This window comes from Theropithecus gelada, chromosome X (assembly GCF_003255815.1).
Source record: "Theropithecus gelada isolate Dixy chromosome X, Tgel_1.0, whole genome shotgun sequence".
Taxonomy (NCBI): Eukaryota; Metazoa; Chordata; class Mammalia; order Primates; family Cercopithecidae; genus Theropithecus; species Theropithecus gelada.
In genome coordinates, this window is record NC_037689.1 from 127,967,777 (window position 1) to 127,985,616 (window position 17,840).

General features: G+C 43.8%; 1 protein-coding gene across 1 annotated transcript; it reads left to right on the top strand.

The window, feature by feature from the left end:
* Nucleotides 1–2,341: 2,341 nt before the first annotated feature.
* On the top strand, nt 2,342–13,497 carry RBMX2 (RNA binding motif protein X-linked 2). Its single transcript, XM_025372358.1, has 6 exons — nt 2,342–2,428; nt 2,640–2,755; nt 4,200–4,251; nt 9,362–9,491; nt 11,483–11,660; nt 12,535–13,497. The coding sequence occupies exons 1-6, from the start codon at nt 2,424–2,426 to the stop codon at nt 13,020–13,022; spliced, it is 969 nt and encodes a 322-aa protein (XP_025228143.1). The 5' UTR covers nt 2,342–2,423; the 3' UTR covers nt 13,023–13,497.
* The last annotated feature ends 4,343 nt before the right edge of the window (nt 13,498–17,840 follow it).

Here is a 17,840-nt window from a genome sequence, read left to right on the forward strand (position 1 = left end):
CACTTACAGCCACCTTGGATGCCAAACCCTGGTTCTACTTTCAGATGTTAAGTTCAGAGGGTCCTCTGCATCCTCACCTTTTTTCAACTCATACTTATGGATATCTCTAGGCATCACCTTACCTACCAATTCCTGTCAATTGCAAGTACATCTATGGAAAGTCTGACTTCCTTGCTTCGTTATTTACTTCAGGATCTCCTAGGGTGATCAACCATCCTGGTTTGTTCTGGGGTTGCCAATTTTAGCTCCAAAGGTCAGAAGTCTCAGAAACCTCTCAGTTCCAGGAAAACTGAAGCAATATTCAGCTCTCTCACCTTCAGAATAGCTCTGCTGAACCTACCAGCTGCATAGTAATAATAGCCTTCTCATGTTCTCAATCTAAATTGGTCTTATTCTACTCTTTTGCTCCAGCTTCTCTTGGAACACTGATGACTTATCCCCAGGTATAGTCTTAACTCTCTCATTTCACAGCCATTTGAAAGAGTCAGCAAGATAATGCTGCATGCTAGTTTATCACTCTGCAGTGGCTACTTCAACCCACAACTAAGCAACCTGAGATTCCTAGGAGCAGATAAACCCCATATGCAATCTGTCACTGTTTAGCTTTCATTGCCAAGATAATTTTACAAAGTTAATGAATAGCTAGGTTGGAATGGGGAAGGGGGAACAGACATAGAATGAATGAGGAGAAACTGTCATTGGTGGGCAGGCTCTGTTCTCCTTTTTGGCAGGACATTGGTTACATGGTGGGCCACTTGAGGGTACAGTTGGTATCGTCATCAAAATGTTTTTATGAAGGACCTAATATCTGGTGCTCTGAGATAGGCCACACAGCTCTGGACTTTTACTTTTAGAACATCATGGTCCAAGAGCAGGTACTGATGTGGACATGTGCAAAATGGATTCAAACTGTCAATATGGGTTAAATCACATATTATATGTTAATCATCTCTTCCACTGGTTTCTAGATATTTCTGGTTGAAATCTATCAGGCAAATATATCTTGTCCCCTTAATTATAATATTAGCTCCTTGAGGGCAGAGGACCCACCCTGATACTCCTGTCTACAGACCTTAGCTGCACAGGACAAATCTAGATGTTCAGTAAGGACTGATTAAATCAACCTGACCTAATGGGTGCAGGTACTCTAGTACCTTTCTAGTTAATTTATTCATTTGAGCCTCATTTCTTCCTCTACAAAACGAGGGTGGAAATTTCTTTTACTTTCTCTTTCTTTTTTTTTTTAAAAAAGGAGTCTCGCTCTGCTGCCCAGGCTGGAGTGCAGTGGTGCGATCTCGGCTCACTGCAACCTTTGCCTCCCAGGTTCAAGTGATTCTCCTGCCTCAGCCTCCTGAGTAGCTGGGATTACAGGCGTGTGCCACCATGCCTAGCTAATTTTTGTATTTTTAGAGGAGACAGAGTTTCACCATGTTGGCTGGGTAGGTCTTGAACTCCTGACCTCAGGTGATCCACCTGCCTTAGCCTCCCAAAGTGTTGGGATGACAGGTGTGAGCCACCACACCTGGCCCCCCCTTTTTTCCTTTATTTTAGAGACAGGTTCTGCTATGTTGCCCAGGCTGGTCTCAAACTCCTGAGTTCAAGCAATCCTCCTACCTCAGCTTCCCAAAGTGCTGGGATTACAGGCATGAGCTGCTGCGCCCGGCCAGGAATTGTAATTTTATCTGCTTCATTGAGTTGTTGTGAGGGTGGAGAGACAATACATGTAAATTGCTTAGCACATACTCTAGTATCATACAGTACATCATCTGCTCACTTGCTAGCTATTAATTTAACAATATTAATTTCTGTCTCCTGCTCAACTAGGAGAGAGCCTATGGAAAAGAGTAAGTGCAGTGGCTCTCATGCAAATCTGTAGGTATTCAATTCAGCCTATAGAGGCACACTGGTCTGTTGCCTATGTATTGGGATAAGAACAACAGAAGATTTACCTTTTCACCTATCTTCTTCACTTTTCTGCCATGACAGGGATGCTTTGATGGGTCTGTGCGTGAGCAACTGACTAGGAGCGAAGGTCCAAGTGGGACTCTGGACTGGGAGCGAGGGCTGAGACTAAAGTCGCCACATCAGGCTGTTTATTCCGTTCATTCAGCAAATATTTATAGCTAATCTAACCAGTTTCCGATATCGTTCAAGAGCTGGGGGTCCTGCAACAGCCCAGGCTCGTGCCTTTACCCCATTTCACAGAGGAGAAAAAGCGAAAAATTAGAGAAAAACCGTTTCTACAAGAGGTAACCGCACAGAACGCGGAAGGCTTCTAGTGCGCAGGCGCCACGCCCCGGTACGCCCCAGCTCTTCCGGCGCGAGGTCACCGACTCGACGAGCCACCGGCGCCGGGGCAGCGCATGCGCGGCGCTGCCTTTCCCGGGCGCTGATACCTGAATGCTGAGCGCGAGCCCGCGGAGATGAAGTAAGGCGTCAGCTTCCTTTTGAGGAACTAGCAGCGGGCCGCTGGGGGTGGTCTACCGGGGCTGGGGTGGTAGAGCGTCTGCGGGGTCGAGGGGCGGGAGAGGCGCGGGGACTAGAACAGCTCGTCCCCTTGTTTTGCTCTTCTTCAGCTTCGGCCGTTTAGCATTTACTTGTCTGCTTTTCTGCCTCCCCTCCCCCCCGCCACCGTGAAGTCCTTTAACTAAGGTGAAGCTGATCAACGAGCTGAATGAACGAGAGGTCCAGCTTGGGGTGGCCGATAAAGTGTCCTGGCACTCCGAGTACAAGGACAGCGCCTGGATCTTCCTGGGTGAGGTGCACATCTTTCTTCCGCAGTGCTCCCAAGATTCTCCTGCTCGGTGTCCGACTATTTCAGCATTTTCACCCTTCATTCCTGCTTACATTCATTGCCCTCCTTTATATCCATCTGCTGTCTGCCCGGGAATCCGTGTTCCATCTTTTTTTTTTTTTTTTTTGCTGCCCCATTTTTAGTTTTCCTTCCCTGCCAAATCAGTGCTCATGAGAGTTACTGTTTGCCATTTGCTGTGCTAAGGTTCAGGGACTGTTGTTATTTCTCTCTCACCCCCTGACCCGTTATACAGCTGAGGAAATTGGGGTGCAGAGAAGTTAAGGGACTTCCTTAAGGTCACATAGCTAATAACCGCAACAGGCAGAACTATAGCTTTCTAGAACTCATGGTCTTAGCCACAGCCCCATATTGCTACCACCGCCCTCCCCCATTCCCCTTCCCTTGCAGAATTCACTTTGCTCCTCTAGCTCCTGCTTTCTGACCATGGCCACACTACCATTACTGTATTCACTTTATATCACAACCAGTAATTGTACAAGTTTGATGCTTCAAAGAGATTATTGTAAAAACGTTGTGCTAAGCACTTTATATGCATCGTTTTATTTAACTCTTATAACAGTCTTGCGAGTTACCTGCTAATATCCCCATCTTACAGATGAGGAAAGAAACATTTGGAAGGGAAATTATTCCCTAGGAAATGCTTAACAGTATCTTTATAACCTTTGTCTATGTGTAGGTGGGGTTAATCATGACATATGTAGACTAATTTTGTATCATAGCTGTAAATTTGTGGGTAATGAGCAGATGAATTCAACATGTTTGTGGAAGCAGAGGTTTGTGATGGAAACTATCTGCTTTGCCCATAGGATTTTCGGTGCCAGGAGGACTGAGTGATCAGTTTAATTTTGTTAGTGGTGACACTGACTTCCACTCAAAATTAGTCACTCCTTTTCCTGTTCTACTGGCACCTTACATGTACTTCTGTCATTGTATCAGACTTGATTTCTTTCTTTCTTTTTTTTTTTTTTTGAGTTGGAGTTTCACTCTTGTTGTCCAGGCTGGAGTGCAGTGACGTGATCTCGGCTCACTACAACCTCTGCCTCCTGGGTTCAAGCGAGTCTCCTGCTTAAGCCTCCTGAGTAGCTGGGATTACAGGTGCCTGCCACCTCGCCCGGCTAATTTTTTTTGTAGTTTTAGTAGAGACGGGGTTTCGCCATGTTGACCAGGCTGGTCTCGAACTCCTGACCTCAGGTGATCCACCCGCCTTGGCCTCCCAAAGTGCTGGGATTACAGGCGTGAGCCATGGTGCCCAGCCCAGACTTGATTTCTTTAAGGGCAGGGCCTGTTGCTTACTGTTTGCACCCCTAGTGCCTGGCCTAGTGCATGGTACGTAGTAAACACTTGGTAAATGTTGGTGGAACTGAAATGTGGTTTTCTTTTCTAGGAGGGCTTCCTTATGAACTGACTGAAGGGGACATCATCTGTGTGTTCTCACAGTAAGTCCCCTTTCATTTCCTGCCTCCTGAGTCGACAGAGTACTTTTTTCTGTAATGCATTTTGTGGCATCACAAAAACCACTTATTTTCACTCTAGGCTGAATGGCATCCCTGCATGGGGAGGGCTGGAGCTTCTGCTCTAGTCTCGATCAGTCCCAGGACATGGTTCTAGAATGTTCTCCTGTGGGAGATCCAAGAGGTTTGTTAATTTGGGAGGCCATCTTGGGGATTCTAGTCTATTTCTGTTGTTTTTCACTGAGGTTTGTTCAGCCTGGGCCTAGACTGGAACAGACTGGGACCCTCAGGAAGGTTCCATATTGGTACGCCTCCTTGGGCTCTTGCAAACTAGGGGTAACCCATGGTCACAGGGCCCTTCTGGTCCTTACCTGTGTGGCATCATACGACTGGGGCAAACCACAGAGGAATTGGGATGAAAAACAGAAAGAAGGTTGTAGTTTGCTTTCTTTGATTCTCAATGAATGTAAGGTTAGTGAGCAAAGCCAATCTCTACCTGGAGGCTAAGAATCACAGCCTGACGAGGAACAAGAATGAATAGGAGATCTGTATATTCTTCGTTCTGCTGAGGTGTTGGCAGCAGCATTTGGTGGGAGAGGGTGTTGGTGGCTCATACTGGTAGTAGCAGCTAGTAGGAGAGGGGCTGGGCAGCTGGCCTGCAACCCCAGAGGTAAACAGCACAGTTAGTCCACAGGGCCAGAGGACCTTGGCACAGGTGCAAAGGACCACTACGTTTGGGTTTTGTAGGCCTTCGGAGCATAGTACTGTTTCAGAGAAGTTGGACAGCATGTACAGGTAGCAGACCATGGCAAAAGGGGCTGGCCAAGCGAACACAGGTAGCATACACTGGCAGAGGGATTGCTATGGCAGGATGGTAGGGCCATCCATGGACAGAGGGCCCTGGCTGAGTGGTTGGGCCACTTATGGGGCAGCAAGCCATGGGAAAGGAATTGGGCAATACCCGTGAGAAGAAGGCTGTGATAGAGAACCTGGGCAACCCACACGAGTGGAGGGCCCTGGCAGGGACAAAGATTGCTTCCTTCAACTTGTGGATGTTGCAAGGTTCACAGCAGGTGCAGCCTATAATTTCTACCCCTTTGTGGTACTTCTACTCAGCCTTCCATCTTGGAGCTGTTTAGTTCTACTTGCATTGAGTGATGATTAGCTAGCATGTGTGCTTGTTTGTTTATTCTAATTCTCTATTCTGGTTACACACGTTGCTCTCCATGAAGATTGCCGCTGATAACAGTGCCTTTCAAAAAACTGCTTTGTTGGCTGGGCGTGGTGGCTCACGCCTGTAATCCTAGCACTTTGGGAGGCTGAGGTGGGCGGATCACCTGAGGTCAGGAGTTTGAGACCAGCATGGCCAACATGGGGAAACCCTATCTCTACTAAAAATACAAAAATTAGCCAGGCATGGTGGTGCGCGCCTGTAATCCCAGCTACTTGGGAAGTTAAGGCAGGAGAATTGCTTGAATCCAGGAGGTGGAGGTTCCAGTGAGCCAGGATTGCACCATTGCACTCCAGCCTGGGGGACAAAGCAAGATTCCCCCATCTCAAAAAAAAAAAAAAAAGAAAAAAGAAAAAAAAAAGAAATCTACTTTGTTTCTTATTTTGAAGGTAATATATAGTCATTATAGAACATTTGGCAAAATAAAGTATAAAGAAGAAAATAGAACACACTCTTAAGGAAAACCTTAATGTTTTGGCATATCTCTTTATCATTTTTAAAAAAATGCTGGATGTTATTTCCAGTGGTTTGCTATTATGAATTATACTGCAGTGTGCATTATAGTATATACATTTTTGTATGCATCCCTCATGGTCTCTTTAGTGAAAGAGGAATATGGATCAATATGTTAGCATTTTAAAGATGTTTTATAAACATTGCCAAATTGCTCTCCAAAAGGTTGTACCAATTTCCACACTCAGTAGAATGCCCATTTTTCTGAATCCTGATTAATGGTGATTTTAAAAAATATTTGCCAAAGGGCTTCTCATTATTACTTTGCTTTGCCTTTATTTCATCATCAGTGAGGCTGAACATCTGTTTCTAGATTTGCAGCCCATTATTCTTTTTCTTTGTAAATTGTCTATTCATACCCTTGCCAACTTTTTTCTACAAGTATTTTCCTTATTTTCTTGTTGATTTTACATGAGCCCTTTATGTATGAAGGATATTAACTCTTTGCTCTAGCACTTTGTTGTGTATTGTATTACAGGTTGAATATCCCTTATCCAAAATGCTTGGGGCTGGGTGCGGTGGCTCATGCCTGTAATCCTAGCACATTGGGAGGCTGAGGCAGGTGGATTTCCTGAGCTCAGGAGTGAGACCAGCCTGGGCCACGTGGTGAAACCCCATCTCTACTAACATACAAAACATTAGCCAGGTGTGGTGGTGGGTGCCTGTAGTCCCAGCTACTCTGGAGGCCAAGGCAGGAGAATCACTTGAATTGGGAAGGTGGAGGTTGCAGTGAGCCAAGATAGCACCACTGCACTCCAGCCTGGGCGACAGAGCGAGATTCTGTCTCCAAAAAAAAAAAAAAAAAAACGAAAAGAAAAACAAAATGCTTGGGGCCAAAGGACCAGAAGTGTTTCCAATTTGTATAAACGTAATGAGCTATCATGGGGCTGGGACCCAGATCTAAACACAGAATTCATTTATGTTTCATATACAACTTGCGCACATAGACTGAGGGTAATTTTATACAATGTTTTCAATAATTTTGTGTGTGAAAGTTCGTGTGCATTGAACCATCACAAATTAAAGGTGTCAGATATGGAATTTTCCATTTGTGACATCATGTTGGTGCTCAAAGTGTTTCAGACTTTGGAGCATTTTGAATTTTGGATTTGCAGATTAGGGATGCTCAGCCTGTACTATGGACTTACTTTTTCTTAATTTGATATGTTGTACTTATCATTATTCTTTCTTGATGCTCAAATTTTCCCTATTTGAGGGTCAACATGAGTTCCTTCAAGCCAGTGCCTGTATTCTTTTTTTTTTTAATTCTTGTTTTGAAATAATTTCAGGCTTAATACAGGAACATTATAAAATGATATAAAGAATATCTGTATCTCCTTCACCCAGATCTCCCAGCTGTTAGCATTTTAATTTAATTGATTGTTCTGAGACAGGGCCCTGCTCTGACACCCACGCTGGAGTGCAGTGTTAAGACTATAGCTCACTATAGCCTTGAGCTCTTGGGCAACTGTCATATGTAATCTACAAAAAGGTAGTGTTACTTCCTCTTTTCATTTATTGTATCTGTTTTATCTAACTGCATTGGCCTATACCTCCAATTTAGTATTAAATAGTTCCTAAACTTAGTTGAATTGGCTCTAGTATTTCTCATTAAGTAGGATGCTAGATTTTGGGCTGAAGTGTGTGTATGTGATCATGTAACATCTATCAATTCCTATTTTATTTTTATGACTTTATTTTTAAATTTATAAACCTCTAACTTATCTGGAATTTATCTTTTTGTAAGGAGTAAGGTAGTCTTTTTTTTCCTAATGTTTTTTCTTTTTTTGAGACAGGGTCTCACTCTCTTGCTCAGGTTGGAGTGCAGTGGCATGATCCTAGCTCACTGCAGCCTCTAACTCCTGGGCTCAAGTGATCCTCCCCATGTACCCTCCTGAATGGCTGGGACTACAGGTGTACACTATGCCTGGCTAATGTAAAACAATTTTTTTTTGGTAGAGACAGGGGTCTTGCTATATTGTCCAGGCTGGTCTCAAACTCCTGGCATCAAGTGATCCTATGGCCTTGGCCTCCCAAAGTACTGGTATTATGCACACGAGCCACCGTGCCTGGTCTTTTTTTTCTATTTAATTCTTCCTTTTTGTTTGTTTGCTTTTTTAAGAGACAAGGTCTTGTTCTCTTGCGAAGGCTGGTCTCGAACTACTGGCCTCAAACAATCCTCCTGCCTCCCAAAGTGCTGGTATTACAGGTGTGAGCCACCATGCCTGGCCTTTTTTTTTTTTTTCTATTTAATTCTGCCTTTTTGTTTGTTTGTTTGAGAGACAGGGTCTTGTTCAGTTGCCCCAGCTGGTCTCGAACTGCTGGCCTCAAACAGTCCTCCCACCTTGGCCTCCCAAAATGCTGAGATTACAGGCATGAGCCACCATGCCTAGCCTAATTTCTGCTTTTATCTATATTAACTCCCATCTGCTTTCATTAGGTTTGCTTTCTTCCTTTATGTCCATCCTTTGTTTTCACAATAAAAGTCTTTTAATGTTACAAATTTTCCTGAGTATGACGTTAGCCACATTTCATAAGTTTTGGTATATATTTTTCTCATTTTTGCTATTTTCTAAATAGTCTACCATTGATTTTTTTTTTTTTTTTTTTTTCTTCATTTTCTCTTTCATGCAGTTGTTAGGAGAGTAGCTTTCAAGTTCTAGTTAGATAATGTGTTTTTTATTTACAATATCATTTCCAGCTTTATAACATTATAATTGGAAACATGGTCTGTTCTGTTTTTTTTTGGTATAATTATTGAGGTTTACATTGAGACCTAATCCATAGTCAATTTTAATACATGCTTCATGGATTCTTGAAAATGTCATCTTGTAGTATTCAAAGATATCTATGTATCTAATAGTCCTACATTAATATTTGTTAGTATAATTATGTGTATTAATTCATCTGATTTTATTTTATTTGTGTCCACTTTATGCGTGATAAACTTCAAAGTGATGTGTTAAATTCTCCCATAACTTTCTCTCTTAGTTTCTCTTTGCATTTCTAATAGCTTTTTTTAATTAAAATGTTTGATTTCTTAATTGACTCAGAGTTTTCCTGATGTATACCTTTATTGTGTATTTAAGCCTTTTTCAGTGTAAAATAATCTTAGTCTCATGTGATATTTTTATTTTGGCCTTGAATTAGTCTTTGCTCTGGATATTGCCACCCACTTTTAATTGGGTGTTCCTGTACTTGTCTGACTTTTTCTTTGCAACCTTTCTGTGTCATCCTGTTCTAGATGTATCTCTTGTACACACTATGTTATTTGAATTTTGTTTTATTACTTTATCTGCATGTTTTTGCCTTTTAAGTCAATAATGTCTTACTCTTTTATAAAATAAATAGATATGGCGAGATTGTTAACATTAATCTCGTGCGGGACAAGAAAACTGGGAAATCCAAAGGGTTCTGTTTCCTCTGCTATGAAGACCAGAGGAGCACAATTCTGGCCGTCGACAATTTTAATGGGATCAAGGTGAGTGTGCTTATTAAGCAGATTGGTTGGACTTTTTTCCTATGTATAGGTGTTTCTTTTTCTACCTGATTCCCACAGACACAAGGGCAGCACTTGTCAGCTTGGTTTGTTGCGGGGGCTGCAGAGATGTGGAGACGCTGGTCAAGAAGAGATTCCAGGAAATAATTCTGTTGGCTCGTGGCCCTGCAGTACTTGCTTCTTTTCCCCATCTGTAAACAAACCATCTCCCCAGGAGCATAGGCACCAGGCCTGCCTCTCATCCAGGCCTCTGTTTTTCACCTTTCTTTTTTTACTGTCTACTATCATCTCTGGTGCACTGGAGGATGAAGAGACTAGCAAACATTGCTCTTCCATATTGTCCTGTGTTGGGAGTTTTGGGCTTCAACATGGCCTCATAATCTAGGACATACCCATGTATGCCTGTCATATATCTCCAGTGACCTAGCATATTGGGCTCTAGAAATTCTCTAGTTAAAATCTGATGACAGATTCTACAAAAGTAATTTCATCCTGAAATTTTCTCCCCCCAGTTCCCTCTTATTTCCACTGTCGTAAGTGAGGCACTGAGTTCTTAGAAGGAGATAGGGCAAGTCAGGCGTATTGATGCTCCATGTGGTTGCTGCACTCATTTAGGAAAAAAGCTGCAGTTGAAATGAACAGTGTCACAGAGTTGGTGTGGGGAGGCTTGAGTTGGAGAGTTTGTCACTGATTCACGAGTATGGGATAGCTGGAGATTATAGAACAGAGTGGAACAAGGTTCTAGGCTTGATGGTTAAGGAAGCCAGCAGTCAGAGGATGTCACTGTAAAAGGAAGGTTTTCCAAAGTGTTTCAAAATGGAGAAGAGGATACATAACAGAAGCCGCTCAGGCTTCAAGGTAAAAATAAAAATCTGCTCTTGTATTGGAACAATAAAAGCCAAACTTTAAATTTTGAATGGCTTTGCCTAGAGAGTAAGTCTGTATCTGCCTAAAAATAGAATGTTTTTATTTTAAGTGAGGTGTTAATTTTTTGGGGGGCGGGGGGAGGGGGACAGGGTCTCACTCTGTTGTCCTGGTTGGAGTGCAGTGGCGTGGCCTTGGATCACTGCAACCTCTGTCACCTGGGTTCCAGTGATTCTCCTGTCTCAGCCTCCTGAGTAGCTGGGATTATAGGTGTGCACCCCCACACCCGGCAAATTTTTGCCATATTGGCCAGGCTGGTCTCGTACTCCTGACCTCAAGTGATCCACCCGTCTCGACCTCCCAGAGTGCTGGGATTACAGGTGTGAGCCACTGTGTCTGACCAGAGAGGTTAATTTTTTGTTGTTGTTCACCTGGAGAGTTGTGATTCGTAGTGCAAGAATCAGTGTGAGCCTGTTGTTCCAGTATGGTGGGGCTAGAGCAAGGTGTGAGGGCTTAAGAAAAAAGCAAGTGCCTTTTTCTCGATTCCTTTCTCCCTCCAAACTGTTGGTCTGACTTTGCCTCCTAATTACTGGGTCGAAAAAGCAGTTGTAGCATTAAGCTAGATTTCAAGAATTCCTTCTAGGTGCCAGACCTTCCTAGGGTATGTTTCACTGTAAACTTAGGTTACAGATCAAGGGTAATTCATTATGCATCTAAATCTCAGTCTTCCCTGATGCTTGTGCTTTGAGGTAGTATTTCCTAGTCTTTTTCATTTTATGGCACATACAGAACATGAAGATATTTGCATGGTGCCCTGGAGTAAAGTGATGAGGCTGCTGGTACAATTGCCCCAGGCCTCACCTGGCTGCACTGAGAGGCTGCACTATATATTTTATAATAATAAAATTATATTAACTAAATATTAGTATAAATTAATATTTAGGTGTACATGCTATGACACACCAGTTGGACAGGTCTGCTTTAGTGACAGAATTTAGCAAGAAGGTAAAGGATGTAGTTCAAATCATGGTTCTCTGTAGCTTGTGTTCAAATAGTTGGCAGTTTGGTATGAGGGCCATCTTCACTGAAGCGTTGCCTGTCTTGCTTAGATCAAAGGAAGAACTATCCGAGTGGATCATGTGTCTAACTATCGGGCTCCTAAGGACTCGGAAGAAATGGATGATGTGACCAGACAGCTCCAGGAGAAGGGCTGTGGGGCTCGTACCCCCTCACCAAGTTTGTCTGAGAGCTCTGAAGATGAAAAACCAACAAAAAAGCACAAAAAAGGTAAAGCATTAAGACCTAAGAGAAGATTCTGGATGGCCTTAATGTCTGCTCTTCCTTGCATTCATTGATAGTTGAGAATCAACTCAAGTGTGAAAGGGGAAGGTATGGGGAAGCATAGTTTAATTGGGAAAGTGGGGAGTATCAGTGGAAGGCTGGTGCTATGGGCAGAATTGTCTCTCTCCCCAAGTTAATATGGTGAAATCCTAACCGCCAGTGCCTCAGAATGCGACTGCATTTGGAGATAAGGTCTTTGAAGAGGTAACTCAGGATGGGAATTACCTTGTACAGCAACTTGACATATCAAGGGTGACAGACATCCAAGTTGGCTTCTCGAGGCACTCTCCTTGGAGGCCTAGACAGTGGCCCCTTCATGCTGCTGCCAAGGTTGTTCTCTTTATGCACATTCCTCACCTCCTAGCATGTGAATTTTTTTGTTTGTTTGTTTTTTTTTTTGAGACAAGAGTCTTGCTCTGTCGTCCAGACTGGAGTGTAGTGGCGCGATCTCGGCTCACTGCAAGCTCCACCTCCCGGGATCACGCCATTCTCCTGCCTCAGCCTCCTGAGCAGCTGGGACTAGAGGCACCCGCCACCACACCTGGCTAATTTTTTTGTATTTTTTTTTAGTAGAGATGGGGTTTCACCGTGTTAGCCAGGATGGTCTCGATCTCCTGACCTCGTGATCCACCCGTCTCGGCCTCCCAAAGTGCTGGGATTACAGGCGTGAACCACCGCGCCCGGCCGTGAATGTTTTTGAACTATAGTACCTGTGTTTGATGTAATGTATTCAGCAAAGAAAGGTGCTTTTGTTTTTTTTAAGGGAGTTCTTTATTTTTTTACCTTTTCTTATTTGCTGCTGCTTTCCTTTATCCTCCAGACAAAAAGGAAAAAAAGAAAAAAAAGAAAGAAAAAGAGAAAGCCGACCGAGAGGTACAGGCAGAGCAACCATCCTCTTCATCACCCAGATGCAAGACAATAAAGGAAAAGGATGACCCTGGCCCTAAGAAGCACAGCAGCAAGAACTCAGAGAGAGCTCAGAAGGCAGAGCCCAGGGAGGGGCAGAAGCTCCCCAAATCCAGGACTGCCTACTCTGGTGGAGCAGAGGACCTAGAGAGGGAGCTGAAGAAGGAGAAACCCAAGCACGAGCACAAGTCCTCAAGCAGGAGGGAGGCAAGAGAAGAAAAGACCAGGATTAGGGACAGAGGGCGGAGCTCAGACACACATTCTAGCTGGTACAATGGGCGTTCCGAAGGGCGTAGTCATAGAAGTAGAAGTAGGAGCCGAGATAAATCCCATAGGCATAAAAGGGCCCGGCGCTCCCGGGAGCGGGAATCTTCGAATCCCAGTGACCGTAGGCGTCACTGAGGACTGTTCAGCTGCTCAGTAGATTTGGAAATAAGTATGTTTTTTAAATGCAGTCAAATTCAGTTGGGTTGTTACTATTTTTGTATCTAAAACTTCTGGGGCTGGATTCTTTTAATCCCTTGAGTATTAGAGTCATTGGGAGGGCTGCAGTTTCAACAGCTAGATATCCTGGATATTCTTCGCACCATCCATTGTCCCTGGACCAGAGTATGTATCCTGAATTTTGGTTCATAAATATGGCTCTTGAACCCATAGACCTCAGTTGAAGATGGAATTTTTAGGAAAGGGAAAATACCAGATAATTCTAGAATTCTAGTCTTCGTGTTAGATGTTTACAGCCCAGCATCTTGGGACATTTCCAGTTACTAGGTTTGGACAGTTTGATGTGAACGAATGGGATAGAATTTTTAAAATCAGCCAGCTCCATGCCCAAACCCTCCTGTTTACAGAAAAATTTTTTTTTTTTTTTTTTTTGAGGCGGAGTCTCCCTCTGTCGCCCAGGCTGGAGTGCAGTGGCCGGATCTCAGCTCACTGCAAGCTCCGCCTCCCAGGTTTACGCCATTCTCCAGCCTCAGCCTCCCGAGTAGCTGGGACTACAGGCGCCTGCCACCTCGCCCGGCTAGATTTTTGTATTTTTTAGTAGAGACGGGGTTTCACCGTGTTAGCCAGGATGGTCTTGATCTCCTGACCTTGTGATCCGCCCATCTCGGCCTCCCAAAGTGCTGGGATTACAGGCTTGAGCCACCGCGCCCGGCCTCAGAAATTTTTAATGTCTTGTCTTTTTCATTAAAACTTTTTTGTTTGATATGCCTCTTTCCACATTTTTTCCTTGCAATGTATTGATTATTTATTTGTATTGAGGTGAAATTCACATAACATAAAGTTAACGATTTTAAAGGGAACAATTCAGTGGTATTTGGTACTGGACATCCACAGTGTTGTGTAACCATTGCCTCTGACTAGTTCCAAAACATTTTTTATCATCCCAAAATGAAACCCTGTACCCATTAAACAAGAACTCCGCATTTCCTCCCTCCTCCCTGTCACTAGCAACCACCAATCGACTTCCTGTTTATGAGTTTGCCTATTCTGGATCTTTCATAAAAATGGAATTATACAATAATGGCCTTTTGTGTCTGGCTTCTTTCATTTAGTGTAGTGGTTTTTTATTTTTTTATTTTTTTATTTTTTATTTTTTATTTTTTTAAATTCGAGATGGAGTCTCACTCTGTCGCCCAGACTGGAGTGCATTGGTGCAATCTCGGCTTGCTGCAACCTTTGCCTCCCGGGTTCAAGCCATTCTCCTGCCTCAACCTCCCAAGTAGCTGGGATTACAGGCGTGCACTACCACACCTTGCTTATTTTTGTATTTTAGTAGAGATGGGGTTTCACCATGTTGGCCAGTCTGGTCTTGAGTTCCTGACCTCAAGTGATCACCTGCCTTGGCCTCCCAAAGTTCTGGGATTACAGGCGTGTGCCACCGCACCCGGTCTAATGTAGTGTTTTTGAGGTCCTCCACGTTGTAACATGTATCAGTACTTCATTCCTTTTTATGGCTGTATCATATCTCATTGTATTGATAGAGCACATTTTGTTTATGCACTCCTCAGTGGGTGGACATGTGGGTTGTTTCTAATTTTTGACTAGTCAGCTTCTTTTTTGTGTTCCAGACATGCCAGGCTACCTTTTAGCCTTTGTCCTTTTTTCAAGTAGCCACTGTTGCTGGTATGGGAACCCTTTGTCAGCTTCATTGTCTGTCTTTCTGGTCTGCCTGGCACTTCCTTCTTATTTTGACTTTTAGCTTTCTCCTTTATCTATCAGTCTCTTAACAAGTTTGGTAGGTACTAGGTCACAGGACCTTTAATAAATACTCCCTGGTAAATTATTAAAGGTCAGATTTCTGACCCTGCAAAATGAAAGACCAGAGCTTTAATAGTGAGTGCACTAAGTTGGACTTCCCTGTGTGTTAATTTGGACCCTTGGTTAGACATGCAGGAGAGTTTGGGAGAGTTTGTGGGGGATGTCATGGGGGAGGGTCGAGGAGTCTGGGAAAGCTGTCAGACTATGATATAGATCTAACCTCTGGAGAAGCAATAGGAAGGAAGGGTAGGTAGGAAAAGTCTTGTGCAGTTCTAAGACGATTTCAGCTAGACCAAAGTGAGTTGAGCCAGAGTCACCTGTCAGGAGCCCTGCTACATCAGTCGTTGTAAGCTGTTCATGCTATTGCCTCTTGGCCTCCATCTCAGCCATCGTGGCTGCTGTGCTCATGCACCCATTATGCCAGTGCTGTAGTAGCCAGTGACAAAGGCCCATGAACTGGGTTAAGTCATTTCGTCGGCTTGTTTTTATATGTGGCAAGGAATTGGATCACACAATTATGGGAGCTGGTTAGGCAAGCCTACAATTCATGAAACAAGAGCTGACACCGGTGGGATTTCTTCAGGGAAATCTGTTTTCCTCTTAAGGCTTTCAACTGATTGGTTGAGGCCCACCCACATTATCGAGGGTAATCATTACTTAACTGATCATAGATGTTAACCACATCTACACAATCCACTACTCTCCCCTTATCAACGGGATATGTTCCAAGACCCCCAGTGGATGCGTGAAACTGGCTAATGCTGAACACTAAATATACTATGTTTTTTCTATACATACATACTTATGATAAAGTTTAAATTATAAATTAGGTACAATAAGATTAACAACAATAACAGTAAAACAAAAGTTATAACGATACGCTGTAATAAAAGTTATGCGAATGGAGTGTCTCTCAAAATATCTCACGTATGGAATATTTTCCAACAACGGTTAACCACAGGTACTTGAAACCACAGACTGGGGGGGATTACTGTACCTTCACAGCAACACCGAGTAGTGTTTGATCAAGCAACTGGGTACTGTAGCCTAAGCCGAGCTGACACACAACACTAACCATCACAGTTTACTATCCTGTCTGTGGAGGGGTTTCGGGGGAGGAGCTTCAGAGGTTTCCACATGGCCTTCTTCACTATGACAGCTCTCACTCCAACAGACCAAGGAGCCATGGGGGCATTACTCCCACTGCCAGGTCAATTCCAATTACACACTTAGGGCTAGGAAATGACCACTGACTGGGTCAGCAGCAGGCCCACTGTGAATCCTGTTTTGGCCAGCACTTCAGTTATCACTTGGCCTCCATAAGCCCCCAGTCTAACCAGGGCTGTGATGATGCTTCCTGTCTCTAGGTATCAGTCAACTTAGATCTTGGGTCCAGTGTTCCGCCGAATGTTTGAGTATTCTTTCCCCAGTGTACATATCCCAAGTAAGTGGCTGTAGGTCCCTTTGGGGAAGTACTGGGTGAATCATTGCATACTCACCATTGTCCTTCCCAAGGATCCAGCCACCTCTTTCCAGACCTGAAAACCGGCTGAAGTATGGCAGCTAAGCAAGGAAGTAGGACTTTTTACTGGGGCAAGCTCCCGTAGCCTCCTGCTCCTCCACTCCTCTTCAGCTTGTAGATAGTGAGTAACACTCTTGTTGACTATTGCTCCTAGGGACACCATGTTCCATTATCCATCTCTAGAACTTCCTGAAGGTAAAGCCCCCGTGGCTGTCCTTCAGACCTTGTGGTTCACTCTGGTAATATAAGCCAGGACTCTCCAATTGCTCTCTGAAGCCTCACTCATGGAGTGGACACACTTCCGGGGACCTGTTCCAACTGGGACTCCAGATGGCTGTATCCAGGACTTCCCAGCACTGCTTGATCTGGGTGTAGGTATTCTCCCCAGTTTGTTGAAAAAAAAACCAAAAAACCAAAAACAAAACATCTTTTCCTTTTCCTTTTCCCTTTTCTCCTACTTTAGCTTTTGCTAAGTTAACTATTATACTCTTTTGTTATGTTGGTCATTAAACTTTTAACTGCATTTGAGTGTAATATTGCAGTTTCTTTTGCTCGTGAATCCTCAAACCCAAAATGATGAAAGTAAAACTTCCAGCAAAACAGTCACACAGGCAACCAAGTAGGGCAAGGTGACCACAGTGTGACTACTATTTAACTGCTCACTTCCCAGGGGAGGGACATTGGCTACTTTGCTTATAACCCAAAAAGTCCTGAACCCCTTGATCCTAGGTTCCTCGGTTGCAATTCAACTGCCTGTATGCGTAGCGTCCATCTGAACCTGTTGCATTGTCCTGTGGCACTTGGGGGTAGGCGAACTGGAAAAAACACACTGATGCTCATGTTGCTTGCTGTGTTGTAATAAACTGTTTTGTTTGAGCCCATTAAATTTCACTGTCTACGTTCTACACCTATGATGAAGAAATGGCAGGTTTTCTCCTGGTCATTCTCTATGAGGTGGGAGCTCTTCCTTGACGGTATCCCTGACCCAAAGTCACGTGTTAGGGGAGTCCTTTGCTTCGTAGAAATGGTCTGCCTTAGTGTCTCTGCCACACCGAGAGATGCCTGTAGAAAGTTTGGTTTTGGTGAAAATGCAGTGATGGATGGTGGGTTTCAGCCACGTTGGATTTCAGTTGCAGTAGTGTTGAATTTCAGAGCTCAGTGGTCAGCTACGCTCCCTGCAGTCAGAGGTCTGAGGGGCACAGATACATCTTGCACTAGGCCCAGCCTGAAACAACTCACTAGTCATTGACTTTAGTTAAACTTTGGGAACAGTGAATGTTGACTTGTTCCTTTCACGAGTTGACTTCACAGAGCACAGTTGGAATTCATTAGTGGACAAATTGCTAGTGACCTCAAACCTAAACAGCCACACTGAGTGAAGTGCTCATGAAGAATGCTTTTTAGTTCTTAGCATATCAATATATTTTTTTTGATGT